Source organism: Lipotes vexillifer, unplaced genomic scaffold (genome assembly GCF_000442215.2).
Source record: "Lipotes vexillifer unplaced genomic scaffold, Lipotes_vexillifer_v1.1 scaffold418, whole genome shotgun sequence".
Taxonomy (NCBI): Eukaryota; Metazoa; Chordata; class Mammalia; order Artiodactyla; family Lipotidae; genus Lipotes; species Lipotes vexillifer.
In genome coordinates this window covers 3083171-3106214 of record NW_006798629.1, presented here as the reverse complement: position 1 = coordinate 3106214, position 23044 = coordinate 3083171, and the positions used below count along the sequence as shown (strand labels likewise).

The window sequence follows — 23044 nt, the reverse complement described above, 5'->3', positions numbered from 1 at the left end:
AAAAAAAAAAAAAAAAAAAAAAAAAAAAAGTGGTAAGAAAAACACATGTCCAAAGAGGAGTGATTCACGTTTCCCAGAGAGTCAAACGAGAGATGCAAATAAAGGACCTTGGCAAGACTCTGGCAGTAGATTCCTTGGACAGCAGCGCTTGGATGGAGCCCTGTTCCTGCTGGACACCAAAAACATGGTGACTTTGTTGTTGGTGCTGACAGCTTCCTCTTTCACAGCCATATGCAACTAAAATCATCTCAGGAAGACGTTTCCCTACTACCCAATATTCAAATTTTTATTTCAAAATACCTAGTTAATGTCAGTATTCTTAGTCTTCATCTAGATTATCTCCATTCTCCAATATGACCATAGTACTTGATGCTTCCACTGACCACACTTTTCTACATACTTTGTCCCACGCCTACCATTTTCAAGGTGTGTCGGAGCGAGATACCGTGGGTGGCAAAGACAGATTCTGCATTCACGATGACTTATGTTGGGGAGGGTGTAAAAAAACATATACAGTAATTTAAAAAGCAAGAGCAAATTGCCAGTATAACAGTCATAGAACAGAGGTCATGAGGAAGTGTGTGATGTATTTCCAGATGAGTTGTCTGAACCCCCAAGTACTTTGATGTAAAGGCCGAGAGCTTACCTCTGACAGGGGAGACTCCATGGAGGAGGTGGTGCTCGAGGGAGCAATGAAAGCCATGAAGGATTGTGACAAGCAGAGAAAAGCAGGCTGGTGGGAACCAAGACAGCCCTGCTGAGATGCACACTATACAGATGTAACATTAAGTAATATTGAACCACACAGTGAGAAAGTTTTCTCTTTCCAGTTGTCTTTTTTTAGGAAAAGAAGGCTTCAGTTTGATGTGAACACATCTTTAACCCCTGTGTCCACACTTGCTAGTTAACCATTCCCTCCCCCCATTCTTTAACACATAGCCAGTAGGGCCCCAGAATTAAAAGACGATGGCAGACAACAGTACCTGTAATTCAATTTAAATGGGTTTCAGATTGCATCTACTTTTTAGTTTTCTTCATCTTATGGAAAGTCATGTTGGATTTCCACTTAAAATCGTGATATAAAATATTTTAATCAAATAAATGTATTTAAGGGAGAACTTAGATAAGTTAAGGAAAAGTAGAGGCAAATAATAGCACAAGTGTTAGGTAGATAGGGCAGAATTTGTTTGGGTGATATATGTATGAATATAGGAGAACATGAGCTTTAATATAAGTTATACTTGGCTTGGTAAGTAGCTCCATGTGATAACAAGGACAGTCCTGATGGAAATCAGAATAAGATGAGATGAGAGGTTGCTAGCAAGTCAAGGTCAGGGAATACGGGACTCATGAACTTTATTCATGTTGTATCTTCCTTGGGATTCCAAGACCACTTTCTTTACCCACATGTTAATAACTAGGGTTTATTAATTCCTTCTCAGATGCCAGGTATGTTATTATCTTCCATATAATTATCACAGTTTTCATCACAGCTACCCTAACAGGAAGGTATTAGCCTGAGTTTAGGAGTGAAGAATCTTACCAAAGGCCCACAGCTACTAGTTAACAGAGTTGGGTTTGGAACCTAGACCTATCTGATTCCAAGGCTCCCATTACCTTGTGCCTAGAAACCCTATTCATCTCCCAGCCCCGATGTGAACACTGGCTTTTTCTGTCTAAGTCCACCTTTCCAACACACGGTCGATCTCCTCTTTGGATTTCCTGCATCCATCACTCTATATTTCTGGGTAGTCATTTTTTTCTCCCCTTCACTAGAAGTGTTTCTCTGGCCATCTACGAACTAGATTTAGATTGTAAGGGCCCAGGAGGCCTGTTCCCATGTCCCAAGGCATTCAGCACTGTACTTTTTTCATGGTCAAGGCTCATATTGTTTGAATTGAGCTAAATTTTCTTGCTCTGACATGGCTTATCACAGAAATACAGCTGTATCAACTCTGAGGGTAAGTGTGAACAGGTGCTCTGGCAACGATAACTCAGGACCTACCTGGGAAGGCTTTGCTTTGTCAGATTCCAAGAATCTAATTAATTAATTTTGAGCAAATCAGCAACCCTTTGGATTTCTTAAATCACTTTGGATTTTTTTATAGCTGGGTTGTGTAACATCTGAGTTAAATAGCACAAAAAAGGATACCTGGTAATTATAGACTTTTAGATGTCAGGAGAGAATTTTAAAGAATATCTTATCCAGCTCCTTTCTTTTGTCAGTGAGGAAGCTGAAGGCCTAAGCAAGTTTCACAAGTCGCTTAAGGCCACAGAGCATGTTAAGTGTAGGCCTTTAACTAAAGATATCTCTGGATTCCTAGTCAATTATCTGGCTTTGAGCTTGGAGGTCACTTACCCCTTCTTCCCATCCAATAGAGGAACCCCTACAGTATCTCTGACTGCTGTCAACTGGGGCTCCTTGTGAGCATGGAACAGGACCCCATTTTCTTTGGAAGCAATCCATTCCATTTAAAATTAAATAGCATCTTTTCCTTTGTTGTACCCAATAGAACCTTTCAATCCTGTCTGTTGCTCTAAACAGCAGAGTTTTCTAGGACTCCCTTTTAAACCTGTCCTCATTTCCATCCACAGGCACTCCTGTGATCCTATCAGTTCCAGGGTTTTAAATCTATAAACTGAGGACTTTCACCTTTGTATCTCTAGACCAACTCTCTCCTCTGAACTCTAGACCCATATACAGCCAATTACTGGACGTCTTCTTTTGGATGTCTAGTAGGCATCCCAGATTTAATACCCAAAACCCAAATCTTGATTGTGCCTTCCCACCAAAAATCTCCCACCCCCTAATCTTCATGTCATTAAATCAGACTCTATTTTTTTCAGTTGCTTTGGCCAGTAACCTGAAGTCATCCTGGTGTTTCCCATTCTCTTTCATTGTCTATCTAAACCATCAGCTACCCTATTGGCTCTATTTTAAAATAACACAACATTGTTATCAACTATGCTCCAATATAAAATAAAGATTTTTAAAAAAATAAAATAAAAAGGAAAGAATCTGAAAAAGAATATATATATATATATTTACACACACACACACATTCAGATATGTATATATATCTGAATCACTTTGCTGTGCACCGGAAACTAATACAACATTATGTAAATCAACTATACTTCAATTTAAAAGAATGATGTCTTTTGATAAACAGAAGTTTGTTCCTTACCACTGTTAAATATATCAAACTTTTGTTTAAAAAAAAAATTAAAAACTAAAAATTTCTTCCAGAATCCAACAAATTCTTACCAACTCCACTGCTCCCATTGTAGTTCAGGCTATCATGCTTCTTGCACAGACGACTATCCCCTGCCCCTCCATGTTCCTCAACAGTCTCTTCTCCCTGCAGTGGCTGGAACATAAATCAAAATCCCCTCCATGGGGCTTCCCTGGTGGCGCAGTCATTGAGAGTCCGCCTGCCGATGCAGAGGACACGGGTTCGTGCCCCGGTCCGGGAAGATCCCACATGCCACGGAGCGGCTGGGCCCGTGAGCCGTGGCCGCTGAGCCTGTGCTCCGCAGCGGGAGAGGCCACAACAGTGAGAGGCCCGCGTACAGCAAAAAATAAATAAAAAAAGTAAATATATAAAATATATGTCTTCAATTAATTATAAAATTAAACCAAACTTTTACACAGAAAAAAAAAAACACTCCTCCTTCTGACATGCCCACACTCACATCTCTGACTCCTTTTATCAGAAAATCTTTTGCTGATCACCCCCTCTCCCATATATTATCCCAATACTCTGATTTATTTGTCTTCATAGCATTTATCACTATCTGACAGACTCTGCATTTACCTGTTTGTTTTTTCATCCTTTGCATATCCCACAAAGGCATGAGCTCAATGAGAGCTGGGATTTTATTTTATTTTTGTGGTTTCCTGCAGTGTCCTCAGCCTGCAGCATGGTGTCTGCAAAATGTAGGTGCAACCAATAAATATTTGTTAAATGAATTTCTCCTTTAACTTTGTCATTGAGCCGGGTCTTATACTTGTACCGTGTTGATTCTGGAATCCCTGTACAGGCATTTGCCTTTATTCCTAGAAATATCATAATTTTAGTGTGGGCCATGAGGCAAAGTTGGCAAAATCTTTTTGAGTTTGGATTTTTGCCGTCCTAGGTTAATTTATGATGATTGTTAATATTAGCCACGGTTACTATTTATTGAACACTTGCATAGCCATCACCCTGCCAGGTGTTTTACAATATTATTTCCCTTAATCCTTACAATGGCCCTATGGGAAGTGCTACAATTGTCCTCATTTTGCTCATGAGGAAATTGAAGCCTGGAGAGTTAAGTAACTTGCTCACACAGCCAGGGAATGGCAGAGCAGACCACACTTCAAGGCCACATGTCCCGGATGCAGATACACTGTCGTAATGAACAGCATGGCCTCCGGAAGCACACAGATCTGGGTTAGCATTTACTCACATAGCTGTGTGATGTCGATTGAGTCCTTTTTCTCCCTTGACATTCCCCATCCCATAAATGAGAGTAACAGTAATACCAACTTCATAGGGTTGTTATGATGATTCGATGACTCTGGTCCCATGCTTAGTACAGTCCTGGCACAGAGTAAAAGCTCAATAAGCATTGTCATCATGGGAATATAATTAATAGGACAAAAAATTAACGAATAATGATTTTGCTCCTATTGGGCAACACATCTCCTCTTAATGTTCCTTTTATCCCACATCTATCTATATTACTTCTCCCTTCCATCTATGTATCTGTAAATTTGATAATGACATCTTATTATAAACTACTGATTAAAAGTGGTGAAGGATGTACAGGTGAGGATAAACCTTTAGACAGCCAGGGATGCCCTCTAGAAACTGTGTGAGCTTTGTTTGAACAGCAAGAAGGTACTGGTTAGTATGGCACCTTCTAGGAGCATGACTTAGTTTTACCAGTCTGTTCTGTTCATCTGCTAAAAGGCGAGCACAGCTTTACTTTCCTTCCCAGGGGATCCTACTGGGACTAAATGACTCAGTAGGAAGTCCAAGAAGAATCTCATATCTACTGCTTTGGGCAGACTGGTCTCTAGTTAGCCGTCTTCTTAGCAGTGCTGGAGGTAGCCTGCATGCTTGGCACTTTTAAAAGCAGTGGAGAGGAGCAACCCACCATTTCTTTCCATGGTTTGTCATCACACGGTAATGACAATATGAATGGCAATTGATACCCTTCGTTGAGTACTTATCGTATGTCATACACTGGAAAAAAATCTTTCATCTGCACAACAATATACTAGATGTTACTCCTATTTTCTAGAGGAGAAAACTGTGCAGAGTGGGTTTTGGTTGGTGCCCCAACCAGATTCCCTTTACTTTGCTAGGTCATCGATGTGCTGCCTCATGGCTCTGAGCGAGCTGTTTGACACGTGCTCCGTGATAATGGACTTCCAGTAGAGGGCGCCAGGGGGCTCTACGGGAGGAAGTGCTCTCCTGCCCGTGCAGAGTGGTCCTGGAGGGGGAGGTTTGAGCGCCAGGGCGGCTGCTGAAGCCTGCCCGCCACGCATCGAGCCCCAGACACGGTCGCTGTGCAAACCTGCAATCTTAGTCTCACCATAACTGTCCCACAGCTGTCTTCACCCTGAAACCAGAGCCCCTACGTGACTCCCCTCCTCCCGACAGCCCCCAGATTTCCCGCACCCGCACCCACAGCATCAGTTGCTCATCTGGCCCCGCTTGCACCTCACACTCCCAAGAGTGGAGGCCACTTGCTTGCACGGCAGCCCAGCCCCTGTCCATCGCGGCCAAACCAGCATCCTTCTGTGCTCTCTGGTGAACTGAACCCCACTGTCTTCAAGTTTATCTTCCTTAGATTATCTGCCTCAGCTCCAGGGTACTACACAGGTACTCTTTCATCACAGTTAGTAATTATCTATATTGCACTTTATATCCTGTATGATTTCCATATCCAGCTTGGATCCAGACTGCTGTCAGCCCATCCCACGGCTGCTCCAAGCATTGGCTGCTGAACTGACAGAGGCTCCCTCCTCAAATAATTGCCCTCAGCGACGACGGGAGCTGCCTTGCCCAGGAGGTTAGCACCCTCCCTAATCCTCCCCTCCACCTGTGAGCCAGAGGCAGTGACTAACCCACGAAAGCCAGCTCCTGTGACCTCAGGCAAGGACAACTCTACAGTATGGTTCACCCTCCAGAGGCCCCTGTGGATCAGGTTGAGGTGAAGCTTCACCAGAAACCTGGTCCTTTCTTAGCTCTCTCTCCCATTCCCAGTCCTCCTCTTCCTCTCATTCTCTTATAGGCTTTACTTGAGAGTCAGCCCTCAATAAATTAGATATGTCCTAATCCTTGTCTCAAGCTCTGCATTGAGGCAACCTGACCTCAAATATGTACCCAGGCCACAGAGCTAGAAGATAATGAAGCTGGTGATTGTACTAGGTCTATCTGACTCCAAATCCTGTGTCTTTTTTAAAAATTGAAGTATAGTTGATTCACAATGTTGTGTTTAAGGTGTACAGCAAAATGATTCAGTTTTTTCAGATTCTTTTCCACTATAGGTTATTACAAAATACTGAGTATAGTTCCCTGTGCTATACAGTATGACCTTGTTGTTTATCTATTTTATATATAGTAGTGTGCATCTGCTTAACCTCAAACTCCTAACTTATCCCTCCCCCAACCTTTCCCTTTTGGTAACCATAAGTTTGTTTTCTATGTCTGTGAGTCTGTTTCTGTTTTGTAAATAAGTTCATTTGTATCATTTTAAAAGATTCCACATGTAAGTGATATCATATTATTTGTCTTTCTCTGACCTACGTCATTTACTATGATCATCTCGAGGTCCATGAATCCTGTCCTCTTTGCCACCACTTTCTTATGGTTGAGGGAATCTCTCACTTCCAGCATGTTCTCTGTAACATATTGTGTCTTCTATGCGGAGCATTTTGGTCTTGACAATGGCCTGTCATTGGTCCAGGGTGAAGTTTGTGATTCCTGGTTCAATAACCAAGGCCTGTGCCCACTGTCACTGGAGGCTCACACGCCCATGATCTGTTCTCTGGAGGCTTACACACCCTTTGCTGTTACCGTCTCCTGCCATATCTCTTCCTCCTTTCTCTTCCCCAAAGAGTGTGGGCCAGCATCCAGGTTGGAGCTCTACCACCCCAGTTCCCTGAAGTGAGTCTGTGTGTTTAGCTGCATCACTATCCTCCAGGCCTGTTTATTTGGGGTAGGCTAGTTCTCCACGCCCTGGGAACTGTGCACTGGCATTCACTGAGGTTCAGAAACTAAGTTGACAACTTGACACTTGCATGCCTTTTAGGGAAATCATGGTTATTACTGGGGGCCGTAGCAGCAGGTTTATTTATAACTCCTGGCACTGCACACTGGCATGAAGTGGGATGCTAGCGGAAGGCAGTTGGAAGGCTACAGGGACCCAGGAGAACTAGAAGGACCTAGATTTCCAGGTAAGTTTGTATGTGTCAATCTTGAAAGGTAATTAGGCCAACATGGTGTGAAAGCAGCTTGTTTCAGCCCATTTCGTTTTCAGGTGCTCTAACGCAGAGTGAAAGATTGAACAGACAATTCAACACGTCTTGGATTTAATTCCGTGATCCCACCATGTATTGTGGTTTTGTGGTTTGTCGTTTGACTACCAAATACCGATCCAGTCGGGGGTTTTTCAGCCTAGTCAATGCTCCCTGGTTGACCCCAAGTGACTCCTGTTTTTCCATTTGGTAGCAATTACTTGACAGTTACACAACTTCTTCTGTCCCTGCCTCAAAAACCAAACTAATAAATAAGGGATGGGCGTTCTTATTGGTAGCTCTCCTTTCTTCAGAGAGGCTGTGTATCCCCGTTCAGAAGGTGGTTCCACGCCAGCTTTGCCGCCTTTCCTTTGGGGCTGGATGGAGAACAGCTGTCGCTAATTCAGTCACACTTTTAGTTGTCTCACCGTTAGATGAAATTATGAGCCATCGCTAGCGAGTGTCAGCAACTGCAAATAGCAATGCCGCCTTTGAAGGCAGCAGAATCCAACTGGGAATTGAGAAAATAATAGAAATTTAGAATAATGGGCATGCTTGGAATGAACCATTTTCGGGTTCAGAAACCTAGTTCCCCTGGTAATTTGAATGAGCAGTTTTGCTAATAACATTTGTCCGTGTTGAATGAACCTGCTGGATCTACCCGTCATTCACAGAACAACTTGAATTATCACTTTCCCATCAAATTTTGCCCCTTCCTAATTTAGCTGGCTGGCTCTTTGAGCCAGTTTTCTCCATTGTAGGCGGGGAATGAGGGAGAAAAAAATAGAAAGAGATCGTAGCACCAGCTGAGGCAGGCTGGCCTCCGTCTACATGGGTGATGAAGCTTGTTTACTTTATGCAGGTAACTTTGGATGAAATTCAAGTGGTGCTGCATTGAGTTGAAAGGGCAGATATTTGTAATAGAAATTCCTAATGATGGTCAATATTTACCAGCAGTCTTGATGAATTTGCAGATCCATGATCCCCGCCCCTCTCACCACAGGGGGTTTTTAACTTCAGGAAAATGAGTAATTGTCACTGACAGCCTCAGAATTTTTTTTTTTTTTTTTTTTTTTTTTTTTCTTGCGTTATGCGGGCCTCTCACTGTCGCGGCCTCTCCCATTTGCGGAGCACAGGCTCCGGACGCGCAGGCCCAGCGGCCATGGCTCACGGGCCCAGCCGCTCCGCGGCACGTGGGATCCTCCCGAAACGGGGCACGAACCCGCGTCTCCTGCATCGGCAGGCGGACTCTCAAGCACTGCGCCACCAGGGAAGCCCCCAGCCTCAGAATTTTTAACAATCATCATAATTCCCCAGACCAGTAAAGTGTGTTAGTTTACCTGCCACCTTCATGGACGTACCCTTTTGTAGAACCTCTTTTTCCCCAGTGGAATAGAAATGCTTGTCCGTCCAGGAAGCACAAAGCCCCAGATACAACAGGAACCCCTTTTGTGTTCTCTGCGGTTTCCCCAGCAGTCAGAGTGCTGTTCTCAAGGAAACTGTTATCTCAGCAGGATTGATTTTTCCGCTGGGCCCTGGGCATGGCAGCAGCGGGCAGCAGACCAGGTGTGGGGAGCCCGGGAAGGGGCGGAGGAACCAGAGTTGCAGGGCAGGTTGAGCAGAGGCTGAAGGAAGGCTTTGGGATGAGCAAAGCAGTGTGGTAAAGAGCTCCAGCTCTGCTTTTCCACCACGCATAGCTGTGTGAGGGTAGAGAAGACACTTAACATCTCTGAGGTCGTATCTTCAGGTTTAAATAGAGAGTGACAGCAGGCCACACCTCCTGAGATTGCTGTGAGGACTGGATGATGGATTCCTGTGGTCCCAGCACCGTCCGTCGCCTGAAAAGGCTAATCATTTGGCTTGTGTACACTTATCATCACTGCTAATTCATGTTGGGGGAAATCATCTGCTTTTGATGATTGAAAAGTGTTCTATTTCAGTTTATTTAGCTAATGTGGCTTGAGAAATTTCACCTTACGTTTCTACAGTTTATAAAAATCTGTCAAGTCCAAACTTTTTTTTTAAGGCACCAATTGTACTTGAACATCTGTTACTTTTTTTTTTTTTAATTAATTTATTTACTTTTTGCTGTGTTGGGTCTTCATTTCTGTGCGAGGGCTTTCTCTAGTTGTGGCAAGCAGGGGCCACTCTTTATAGCGGTGTGCGGGCCTCTCACTGTCGCGGCCTGTCTTGTTGTGGAGCACAGGCTTTAGACGTGCAGGCTCAGTAGTTGTGACTCATGGGCCTAGTTGCTCCGCGGTGTGTGGGATCCTCCCAGACCAGGGCTCGAACCCATGTCCCCTGCATTAGCAGGCAGATTCTCAACCACTGAGCCACCAGGGAAGCCCCTGTCAAGTCCAAACTTTTAAAGTAGGTGAGGATTTTGTGAGCAGGTGAGTGCACATGCATAGCCAGGAGTCGTTGTGATTGATGTACACATTGTTTTCTCGAAGCAAATATTTTAAAACCTTGAAATGTTTCTCTTTACTATATGAAGACTTTTCTTTTCTAGCCCTTTTTATTTTTTGGTTTGTTCATCAAAATCTTCCGGGAAAAATACATACTTGTTTGTTTATGGGTTTAACAGATTCCTATATAATTTTTACTGAGCGCCAGGCATGTTCTAGGTTCAGTACAAATATTAACTCGGTGAATCCTTATCACAATACTCTGAAGTCGGTTCTGTTATCATCCCTGTTTTACAGTTACGTACATTGAAGCCCAAGGCCATTCAAGTTCAAGCAAGTTCGAGATCCTTAGGTAGTGAGCTGCCCAGCTAGGATTCTAATCCAGGCTGACTGGCTTCAGCGTCAGTGCTTGCAGGGAGCAGGCTGGGCCAGTCTGGTCTATTAGGGCTATGGGGACTTTTGAATGACAGGAGCTGGGAGTTTTGATATTGTTCTGTGTGTCTGTCAGGATGGGATTTCTGGGTTGACATTCAGTCACCTTATGTATTCAGCTTAGGGCTGTGGCTTTAACCAGGAATCTCCCCGTTGCATGAGGCCATACAGATGGGGAGTTAGGAAAGCAGAGTTGCTGCAAAGTGAGGTTAAGGACTCCCTTTTAAGAATCTGTGCCATGTGTATTAGGAGCCACTGGAGTTGAGTGAATTTGCTGTTTTCTGAATGAATCTCTAAACTAGTTTCTGAGACCCTTGGTGTTTCTGATTCACCTTCAAGAGCCCTGTTTAGTGATACATAATAGTTTTACTCGGCACAAATAGAAGACCTACACACCGAAAGCACGATTTTATCGAGCACCATTTATCTTCTTTTTTTTCTTCTGATAAATAAATGTCAAATTTAGGGAAAAAAGTCAAATTCCACTAACCATGGGGAAGCCCATGGACTTAAAAGAATTTTTTAGGCTTCACTGGCTTGCGTATGCCTTGGAGGAAGTTGATGGACTTGTTTGTCCTCCTTCATCAGTGACTGTCCCCGATCCACCCACAGTGAGCTGCTTGTGCCATACCATCTGACTATGCTTTTAGATAGAAAAGTGCCATGGGCTTTCCCCGCTGCACATTCTCCTGGTTTTCCTTTTACGTCACTGGTGGCTCCTTCTCAGCTCCTTTTTTCTGAGACCTTATAAAACTGCAGTGTTCTGGAACTCAGCCTTTGGGCAGATCATTTCACTCCTCTGCTCAAGATGCTATAATGACCTCACCTCCAATGTCCTTGCATTAAGACCTTTTATCATCTGCCCCTTTACTCTCGCTTTGGCCTAATTTACTATTACTTTGCTAGAGCTTCCAGAAACCAGTAGCACAAGCTGAGTAGCTTAAACCACAGGCATGTATTGTGTCACAGTTTTGGAGGCTAGAAGTCTGAGATCAAGGTGTCAGCAGGACTGTGTCCCCTTTGCAGTCATCAGGGAAGGATCTGTTCCCGTCCTGTCTCCTAGACTCTGTTGGGACCTTGACATGTGCCACATCACGCCAGTCTTCACCTGGCAGCCTCACTGTGTGCATGTCTGTCTGTGTGTCCAAATTTCTCCTTTTTTATAAGGACACCAGTCCTAGTGGGCAAGGGGCCCATCGTACTCCAGTATGACCTCATCTTAATTAGCTACATCCGCAGTGGCTCTGGTTCCCAGAAAGGCCGGAAGTACTCCCAGAAGTACTGGGAGTTAGGACTTCAGCAGATGCATTCTGGTGAGACACAATTCAAGCCACAGCACTACTGTGCTCTCCCTTGCCCCCTGTGAGACATCACACTGCCCTTGTTGCTGTCCTGTGAATACTTGGGTGTGTCTCTGCCCTAAGGCCTTTGCATTGTCTGTTCTCTCTGCCTGGAACATCCTTGCACCCCAACTGTCCACAGGGCTCACGAACTGTCCCCTTCTCAAGTCTGTCTTCAAATATACTTTTCTCAGTAATGCCTCCCTCCTCTGATCATAACCTTTAAAATCACATCATCTCCCCTCTTCCCCACCCTGCCCCCCAATCTCCCTGATTTATTGTTTTTTTGCAGTACTCACCACCTTCTAACATACTTGGTAATTCGCTTATTTACTAGTTTTGTTGTTTGTCCTACTCCAATGCTGACACTGGAATGTAAGCCCAATGAGGGGCTCTTGGTCTGTTTCCTCCTCTGATTTATTCCATACACCTAGAACAGCAGTACTTGGAGCATAACAGCAGCTGGAAAAAATGTGTATAGCTTTCTCATTTTTCTTTATCAGTTGCTTTAGTCATAGAGGTGCATGCCTTTCATACATTGGAGTAAGGCAGGTGGGAGGAAGGCATAACATATCTTAAACTATTTTCTTGAACACCACGACATAGCTTTCCTGTAGTGCCCTACACCTGGGACCTTTAGCCAGATGTCACGTTTATGATGATTGCAATTCCTGGGGGCGGCAGGGCGCGGGTGGAAGGACCTTGCCATCCCTCCCTTCCTGGAGCTCAGAGCATTTTCCACATACAAGATGAAACTGGATCCCTTCTGCTGAGACACTGAGAGGCCTCATTTGACTTGTTTCCACTGTCATTTAGCTATTGGAGGAGCCATCACTGAGGCTCATGGAAGAAACCGATGGTCAGCCTGAGAACTCAGGCGTCCTGACTTGCTGTGATTTTCCTCCTAGCATAAGAAGGTAGAAAGCTCCAAAAGTGACCACAAAGTGCTCTGGGAGCTGGCTTCACTAGAGTGGATGAGGTTTCAAAGGCCCACAGATGTCACATCCAGTTTTCTTAATAATCAAGACCTTTCTCTCATGGGCCTCTGGTAGCCCGTGTCAGGAGCAATTCCCAGCAGCACCACGGAGCTAGGCAACTCCCCGTGCATTTCTTGGTCTTAAAATGCATCATTTTAAATTAAAATTTTCTATTTGTTCTCATCCTTTGCCCTCATAAATATTGTGTATTTTTATGAGCCTCTGTCCTCATAGAATGTGGAGTTTAATGAGGGCAAGGGTGTCTTACACATTGCTGGTTTGTTTTCATCGTGGTGCCAGCATAGATGCTGGCACATACAGGATGCCCGAGAGCTGTTTCTTAAACCCCAGCTGAGGTCCAGCCTCTGAGCTGCATCACCACGCAGCCTCCTGGCTTAGCACGGTGGGCAGGGACCATGCCTGGACCATTTTGGTTTAGTTTCTTCCTGGAACTCATGAATGGTCTTCAAAAGTAAAGGCTGACGTATCCCATTAAGCAGTGCTTTAGCCAGGAGGAAGATTGGTGGTTTGTAGGAAAGCATGGAAGGGTGTTTCTGACATCACGAGGCCCAGGAGGTGAACTGTCTCAACAAGGTACCCAAAATGGATGAGACTTCAAAGGGAAGGCCTGGCTACACAGAGGCCATTGATTTTTTTCATCCACTCTCATTCCTGGCTGGCAACATTATCCACGACTGACCATAAAACAGCAGGGGTATCAGGAAGTTGACATTGACCAGAGCCACACACCAGATCCCTCAGTCCACAGGCGATAAACTCTGTCATTTGTTTCCTGCACAATGTCTCCTCTGCACCTCTGTCCTGTTGGTGCTGCCCCCATGAATCCATCTGAAAGGAAGTAGTGCCTCTTTTTTAAAAAAAAATAAATTTATTTTATTTACTTATTTATTTTTGGCTGTGTTGGGTCTTTGCTGCTGCACACGGGCTTTCTCTAGTTTCTTTCTCCGGGGAGGAAAAAGGAGGATTGGAACAGACTGAGGCAGCCAAGTGTCTGTGAAAAGTATCACGCAGGGTATGTCAGCCATTGTTATTATTCTGGATTTTATGACGTTTGTGTTTGTCAACTTTTTACAGTTTGTCATTTTTTGGATTATTCTCAGCCTAAATGAATCTTCATCTTTACGCCTAATGTGTTTATATTTTTTCTTACAAAATTCCTCTTGGTTTTAAAAAGCTTTAGGGCTTCCAAAATCTGGATCATCCCTCCCTCCGTCTTCTCAGTTCTCTTTGTTACATCTTGACAAGTCTTCTGGGGTCTAATGCATAAAATTCTCAAATAAAGTTTAATCTTATTTTTCAGCTAATATTAGTAATGTCTACATGGACTGCAACTTCTAAAAAATATGTAGATATTAAATAATTAGTACTTACCAAGTCTCTAAGTATTATAAGAAAAAACAACACTAGCATCCCGTTATTATAGGACAGATGTAGCCAGGCAACTTGAGTAGATCTTCATAGCCTCAATGCTTCAATGAATTCCTCAGAGTTCTTATCTATCTGCCTTCCAAATGGGGCTATGTTCATCTACATAGAAAATTACATTTCTACATGAGAAAATGTTTTTTTCTAATTATTTTCAGATATAAGAGAATTGCTAAATGCCATTTTTGCAGAATGCCTTTATTCTATAATAATAGATGTTTAAATTTAAAAAAGTGTTTTACATAGCCAAAATATATTCTAGTTTCCTGGGGAAAAAAAGATGGTGAAATGTTTCATCACTTCCACTTGAACTAGAATTGACTAATTAGAATTAGTGCATGTGTGTTTGTGTATGGAGGGTAATTTTTTTGGCATTTCCAATCATCAACATAACTGCAGTAAAGGTTTCAGAGAACATCCGTAATGCCTTGTAAAAACACCTATAATGTGACAAATAATACCAGCTCTCCCTTTAAATAAACTGCATTCCAAGAAAAATAGATGTACTAAGCTTTGATAACAGTAAATGGATCAGAAGAACTTTCCAGCTCAGGTATAAGATAGTTGTAGAGCCTTCGAAACCTTTGAAACTTCTGCCTTGACCACAGATAAATCTGCAGTGAGATGACTGCCATCCAGTTTGTTCCAGCTCACTTTTTAGGATGAAACCCATCTGGGAAATGAAAAAAGACCTGTATTTGCTGTCCTGAGATTTCCCAAGTGACTCCCCATGCAAGTTTCGACCTGGACCAAATCCCTGAACTTCTTTGGGTCTCAGTTTCCTCATTTTATGATACAAAGGTTTGGGGCCACATCTCCAATTCTGTTTCCGGTTCTGGCACAAATATTCCACGGTCTTTATCTCTATCTGCATCTTAAATGGGTCAGATCCATAAGGGAAAAGAAGAGTTACTAGCACTCTGTGTTTCATAGATGTTGGGGGAGTTGAAGACACCCCTGGAGCCCTCTAGATTCCACTGAATAATTGCTTGACACTCGGGTGAGAGTTAACGAAGGGGATATTCCAAACATAGGACATTAAAAACCGTCATCCATTATTCAGCAATTCTGTGCTAAGGTTAAATTTGCATGTGGTCAAAACTACCTACCACTGTCCCCTATGAAGTAAGTCTACTGCACACTGTTTTTTACTAATACAGTCAGATTTTCCCCGGCATTGAACAGGTAACTGACTCTTGAATTGAGCCTCGGATGAAATAGTTGCCTTATGTTTGGGGCCACGATATATATTTTTTAAAAGCTTACCTTACTTTTTACATATACATGTATCTATTCTTTTTCAAGTTCTTTTCCCATTTAGGTTATTACAGAATATTGAGCAGAGTTCTCTGTGCTGTACAGTAGGTCCTTGTCAGTTATCCATTTTAAATATAGCAGTGTGTACATGTCAATGCCAAACTCCCAATCTGTCCCTCCCCCCAGCCCTTCCAAAAGCTTATCTTGACACCATTCCAACTGAATGGTCAAGTTACCTTTTTCCTCTCTTTTAAATTGTTTGCTTATTTGTTGACTTTCTGTACATTCATGCTGAGTTTGTATATTTTGTAAGTTAAACGTGCTTCTTTGGGATTGGATGCCATTGTATTACTTTTCATTTGAGGTCTCAAAGTTGACTGCTAAGAGCAAATGTTTGTGTCAGCCATTCAGCACTAACTCACATTGCTATGGTGAACCACTCTTTAACTGGTCATCTGTGCCTCCTACTCTTACTTGACCATTTAGGACCGTGAAACCTCAAACTTCTAGCGCAATTCCTCGAAGGCTCACCATTTACTTGCCATTTTCTTCTATTTGTTTGGGAAATTGAAAAAAAAAAAAAAGTCTGCCTTTTTGGGGCTGCCCTGGTGGCGCAGTGGTTGAGGATCTGCCTGCCAATGCAGGGGACACGGGTTCGAGTCCTGGTCTGGGAGGATCCCACATGCCGCGGAGCAACTGGGCCTGTGAGCCACAACTACTGAGCCTGCACATCTGGAGCCTGTGCTCTGCAATAAGAGAGGCCGCGATAGTGAGAGGCCCGCGCACCGCGATGAAGAGTGGCCCCCGCTTGCCACAACTAGAGAAAGCCCTCGCACAGAAACGAAGACCCAAACACGGCCAAAAATGAATAAATAAATTAATTAATTAAAAAAAAGTCTGCCTTTTTAAAGGTTGTACTGCTATATCACTTTCTAGTTTCATATCAAATATTTTAATCTTTAATATCTTTCAGAGCTAAAGAGATATGCAGAGTTAGGAATGGGGAAATGTAAAGGAAGTTCTCTGAAATCACATAAATCATATTTGGTGATGCACAGAGGGCGTAACAAAGGCAGATTAAGACCTACAGTGAAAATCAGCAACTGGCATCTGGGAACAGAGTATTTTACTCCTCCCTCAGAATAGATGGAGACCAGAAATTGGACATTTATGCAGAAAGGCAGGATTTCATCCAGCACTTATCCCAGGTTGTCAAGGTGCTGACTGAGGAGGACACTGGGCACCCAGAGACAGGAGATGCTATTGCCCGACTCAAGGAGGTCCTGGAGTACTGTGCCATCCGAGGCAAGTACCATCGGGGTTTGACGGTGCTGGTAGCATTCTGGGAGCTGTCGGAGCCCAGGAAGCAAGATGCTGACAGTCTCCGGTGGGCCATGACTGAGGGCTGGTGCGTGGAACTGCTCCAAGCCTTCCTCTTGGTGTCAGACGACCTCATGGATGCATTCTTCACCCAACAGGGGCAGATCTGCTGGTATCAGAAGCCAGGCATAGGTTTGGCTGCCATTCATGATGCTTTCCTCCTGGAAGCATGTATCTACCGCCTGCTGAAGCTCTGCTGCTGGGAGCAGCCCTATTACCTGAACCTGATCAAGCTCTTCCTACAGAGTCCTTATCAGACTGAGATCGGACAGACCCTGGACCTCATCACAGCCCCCCAGGACAGTGTGGATCTTGGCAGATTCACTGAAAAGAGGTACAGATCTATTGTCAAATACAAGACAGCTTTCTACTCCTTCTGTCTTCCTATAGCTGCTGCCATGTATGTGGTGGGTATTGACGGGAAGAGGGAGCATACCAATGCCAAGAAGATCCTGCTGGAGATGGGAGAGTTCTTTCGGGTTTAGGATGATAACCTTGATCTCTTTGGGGACCCCAGTGTGATGGGCAAGATCGGCACTGACATCCAGGACAACACGTGCAGCTGGCTGGTGATTCAGTGTTTGCAACGGGCCTCTCTGGACCAGTGCCAGATCCTGCAGGAGAACTTTGGAGACCGAGAAGGTGGCCTGGGTGAAGGCACCAGACGAGGAGATGAATCTGCTGGCTGTGTTTACACAGCACAAGGACAGTTACAGCTACCTTATGGGTCTCATGGAGCAGTATGGTGCCCCTGTCCCCAGCCACCATCCTGGGGCCGGCACACAAGATCTACAAGCAGAAAAAGTCACCTAGAGACTTGAGGGTGGGGAGGGGAGGCTCTCAAAAAATTATTGTCTAACCTGTGAAAGAAAAGGAAGACCTACAGTGATACATCTTCTATTGATGTGTGCTTCTCTGTAGGAGAATGTGTAACAGTCTTAAAAGACAGAGCCAAGGTTTCTGTTAAGACTAATAGGCATGGAGTGGTTATTCTTTTGGTAATTTCAAAGTAAAGCTTTTTTATGTGGGAAATAGAGTAGTCTAACTCAAACAGGAGACCAATTTTTCTTTGACATTGAATAAAGGCAAATTCTGACACATTTCAATGGTGAGTACATTATATGTTCCACCTTAGAAAATATTTAACCTTATTCTAGCCATTAGGTGTTTTAATCACTTGACAATGTAATTAATTAAAAGTTGCTTTGCAGTCTGTGGATAATTAGTCTGGTAACATTTATTTTGTTTACCTGAACCTTTCTTGCTTTGAAAATTGTGATCCTGGCTAGTCTGTGTTTAAAGATAAATAAAGCATTTATAATGATCTGAAATGTCATTTAATTCTCACTCCTTTTCAAAGGCATTCATTCCAACAAGGGTGAGAGGAACTGAGTTTTCTTAAGGATCACTTGGTTTTGATTTTTAACAAAATATATCATTGATTAAAGTAAAACCAGACCTTTTGTTGTTTTACCGAGACCAGAATCACCACTCGCTCTCAAGGATATATTTTGGGCAAAGTGTTGCTGGTTACTGCACAAACCCTGCATAAGACCCAGCCTCTGACCTCGAGGGGCTTATGGCTTATAGTGATGACAGATATATAGAACTGTAACCCAGAGGTGGCTTTGGAAAATGATAGAAGGGAGTAAAAGACAGTTCAGCTGAAGTCGACAGAAGAAAAACAGAAGAGTGAGAGAATAAGGATCCGAATGGGATATTGATGTGGTTTCAGGAATAGACCAAGATAAGGATGGAAACAAAGGCTGTAGTCAGAATATGGAGAATTTAATGCTAACGTAAGTGTTTGAACTTTATTCTTAGCTCTTGAAATCAAATGCTAATGTGAAAGAAGATTTGAGGAGATAAAAGAGAGTTACAGAATGTTAGAGCAGGGGCCCATAAAAATCCAATCCATTGTTTTACAGATAAGGAAACTGAGGCACAGAGAGGTTAAGTGATTTACCAGAGGTCCCATAGTATATCAGTAGCATAGTGGGGCCATAGACTTGTCTGCTGGCTCCCAGCCTAGACATCTTTTAATCCCATCACGCTATAGTAGGCTATTCAAGGGCAAAATCTTCATAGGTACTGCTTCTTGAGCATGTAGTAGATTGGCCTAGTTGTCATTGTTTTTGACATCTGTTTTCCTCCGAAGGGCTTCTAAGAATGATAGCTTTCTTCCTGATTCCTGAATGTGGTGTGTATATTCACTATATGTAATAACTTGCCCTTCATGTGTAAGATTCTGCTTCCAAAATCATTGGCTTGCTGTGTGGCTTTTGGAAGGTGGGGTGTTTAGTTGATGTGGACTTGAAATTTCCTTGTAATCATTACCCTCTAGAATAGGCATTCCCATCTAGTCTGGAAGTCCTTTTGTTTCTTGGGCTCCCGCATTCATAGGTGACAGATTCAGACAATATTTATGTCCATGACACGGAACTAAAGTTAGCACAAAATTGTATGTCTACGTTTAAGATACTTATGTTATTTTCTCCCATAAAATATTTGTGCTGTTGTCGTAGGTTGGGTGTATGTACACGCCAGTGGTTTAAAGTGAGGCGTATTGTTTGTATATTCACAGGTGTTTATTATGAATTCAGTGCCTATGAAAAGTGATACTTTGAGTAAACCACATTGTCAGGAATGGCAAATATATACTTTGAAATAACCCTTTTGATTTGAAATTCTTCTTGACCATATAAAGCTTCCTCCAGTCTCAGATATTCCAATAGTGTAAATACTAAATACTCTCTTGTAAAGGCATAACTTCAAAAATTCTTACAACCTTCATATTGGGCATACGGATTGTACTGGGCAGTGCTTCAGCAATCAGCAGTGTTGGCTGGATGGCTTTGGGAAAGGCAGCACCTACTGTATTTATTTCATAAAATGTCTGCATATATTTGGTATAATTATATATTTGTGTGTGTAAATGTGCATGTGTGTGTTTTGATCAGTAGTAGTTGGAATACCCAGAGACTTTTTGCCTCAACTGTTACAAGGGTGTGCTTGGTATTTTGTGGAGACCAAGACCCTCAAAAGAAGATATAGTTTGTATAATCCTTGTCTTGATAAGGCCTTGGCACTAAGAAACCGAGTTACGTTTGGGAGGCGTCATGCTTTATTTAGCATTAAGGTTTCTGCTCCAACATCACACACACACACACACACACACACACACACACACGACAGTTCACTGTGCAGGAAAGGCAGCTGTTAACTTGCTAATGCTCAGGCCTTCCAGGCTGTGCTCAGCAAAGCTCTAGCAGGTGCCGTTCACGTGAGACTACAAGACAGGGGTCTGAATAGCGCCCCCTGCAGTTTTGCATTGCTCTGCAAACGCAGTACTCATCTTATAATGTTCCCTAAAGACTTTCAATAACAGGAAACACCACCAGCATGCATGCGATCTGCATGTTTATGTACAGTCTGAACATCCACAGTGTCGCATTTTCTCATCCCTGAACTTCCACTAGACCACAAGTCTTTGGGTCTGTTTTCACCGCTGTGCTTCCAAGTCTTCCCCTGGATTCTTCACTGGGCTCCTTTTGCCTGGATTAGATCCAGTGACTCCTTCAAATCACCAGCTGGAGTTTGTTGCTTACTTTCAGGCATAACGTGGGAAGTATCATCATCCCCCTTCCCAGCCAATGTCACTCTTTGGGTGCCTCAATCTGGTTTTCCTACTAATCTCAAAAACCAGGCAGAACATCTCCCTCCCTCTGTGTTTCCTCCTTAGCCTCTCTTGTCCTTGATTCTTCCTTTTACTCATTTCTTCCCAACGCAGGCAAAGCTTCTATTCTCTGTAGTATTAGTGATCTGTACCCCCAAATGGGCCAGTGTTTTATTCTCTTCTGATATCACAGTGAAGTGGAGGGGATGGAGAGTAAATGGTAATGCATGATACTTTTCCTTATTGAGAACTTTGGCTCCTAGAAGCGATCCTTTGACCAGATTAGGAACCACGTATACATGAGAACTCAAGAATTCGCAACAATAACCATGGGTTGTGTTTGAATATGAGTGCTTTGTTCTCAGTACAGAGCTTGACAGGAGATACAGAGACAGACACATGTTATAAGTGGTACAGACATAGAAAGTATATCAACTACCTACACCCTATGGAGATTAGGAAAAAGAGTTTAGCATAAAATAACAGTAACCAAAACTTTTTAAACATCTTGTTTATGCCAGAGACTCAGTAAAACGTTCAGTATGTAGTCTGAGAACGAGGTTCTCACATCAATCCTGAAGTGCAGGTAACTTGCAGCCTCTTTGTGACACCTTAGTGAGCTGAAACACAGTTAACAATCAGCCGTCAGGATTTGGGTGCAAGTCTGTCAGGATTCAAGGATCTCGTGTTTCTGGGTACATGATGCCTATGAAAATAAAGATGCTTGAATGGGAGGGGAGCTGCCATGTGGGGCAGCTCCGCATGCATAATGCTATGCACTTACATGTATTCCTCTTTCAGACCCCCTAAAAGTCACATGAATGCAGTTATCCTTCCAACTTAGACCCCTCAGTGGAGGGAGGAGACTAATTTGCTCAGGGTGACGCAGCCACAAAGGGAAAAGCCAGAATTTGAGTTCAAACAGTGTTACTCTGGTGCAGGGGTCTGGAAACTGGCCCACAGGCCTGTCTGGCTCACCTTCTGTTTTTGAAAAACAGGTGAGTTAGAGAATAATGGTTACATTTTTAAGTGGTTCAAAAGAATGGAAAGAATATTTCATGACAATACTTGTTTATATATTTTCTATGACTTCTTTTGTGCTATGACAGAATTGAGTGTTAGTGAGACTAGATGACCCTCAAAGCCTAAAATACTTAGACTCAGGCTTTTTACAGAAAAAGTTTGCTGATCCCTACTCTAAAATCTACATTCTTAACCTTTAGGCTATACTTTTTCTACTTGATCATGTTAGGCTCATATGGAGTACGATTAGAATTTCTAGATTATTTTGCACCACATGAGAGTTTTAAAATAAAAATAATAATCATCTGGGACCCTTTGTAGGAGAGTGGTACAGATGTGAAATTTTTAAAACAGCTTGAAGAAACCATAAAATAATTCTATATTGTATTTAGGAAAATAGGATAAATGTTTTCCTCACACCGTTGCTAGCTCTGTGACTCATTAGAAAAAAATTCATCCCCATTGACAAATAAAATGGAGGTTTATTCATGTTCTACATCACCAATATATTTAGCTCATTTGTATTCATTTGTATTCATCACATTATTTTCCAAAATAGATAAAAAGTAGAACACTAGCTGGAAAGTTATAAATAAAGCCCCACACTTACTGCTTTGGCTAATAAGGCCTATGAGAGAGGATAAAGGAATTATTCTTTGAATACCAATGAAAAAGACTGCTATTCAAAATACCTACTGTGTGTTATCCACTTTTATGGGCAATAACTGATTTTATTCCTACACCATTTCATGGTTAAGGGCACTAAGGCTTAGAGGTAAAGTAACTGCTGTATGTCATGCAGCTAGTAAGTGAAAAAGCCAAACCAGCTCTTTCAACTCCAAATTTGGTGTCTTCTTATAAAAGAAATTCCATGGCACTTACCATTTCAAGTTGTAAATTAGTCTAGAATTACCTCATCTAGTGGGACAATTGATTCTCTTTCTAAATGTTGGTCTTTGTTTGATTCTGTTACTTCTGTCTGTTACTAGTTGTTCAAAAGTAGGAAAGAAGTTGAAGTAAATAATATTGCCATTAATTCGTATTTAACACACATAAAAAATAGTTGAAAATGTTGATGCAAAAGAATGTGTTTTAATAACTTGAGAGTTTCAGTGAATTTTATTCCCAGTTTTTTATAGAAATCGGAGAGAGAACTTTCTTGATTTCCACGTATGTGATGCATTTTCACTTGTGATTGGTGATTATCACAATTTTATATTTGCAAAAGCTAAACCCAGAAGATTAATGAAGTGTAAATAAACAGTGGACTATTTCGCGTTACTTAGAACCAGGTAGCACAGATACCAGACTTGATAATGAGAGAAGACGGATCAGCTACATGGTTTTAATTAATTAATTAATTTATTTATTTTTAGCTGTGTTGGGTCTTCGTTTCTGTGCGAGGGCTTTCTCTAGTTGCGGCGAGTGGGGGCCACTCTTCATTGTGGTGCGCGGGCCTCTCACTATCGCGGCCTCTCTTGTTGCGGCGCACAGGCTCCAGACGCGCAGGCTCAGTAGTTGTGGCTCACGGGCCCAGTTGTTCCGCGGCATGTGGGATCTTCCCAGACCAGGGCTCGAACCCGTATCCCCTG

At 42.8% G+C, this 23044-nt stretch overlaps 2 protein-coding genes across 2 annotated transcripts in view; both read left to right on the top strand.

Moving 5' to 3' along the window:
* KCNH8 (potassium voltage-gated channel subfamily H member 8) overlaps positions 1-23044 on the top strand; it is a 397642-nt gene that overhangs the window by 76200 nt on the left and 298398 nt on the right. The window lies entirely within an intron of this gene.
* On the top strand, positions 8345-17612 carry LOC103084773 (farnesyl pyrophosphate synthase-like). The gene is given in 7 exon segments (XM_082931506.1): positions 8345-8375; positions 10219-10273; positions 11521-11666; positions 13022-13142; positions 16446-17384; positions 17386-17508; positions 17510-17612. Coding segments are annotated over 7 exon segments (1518 nt in total).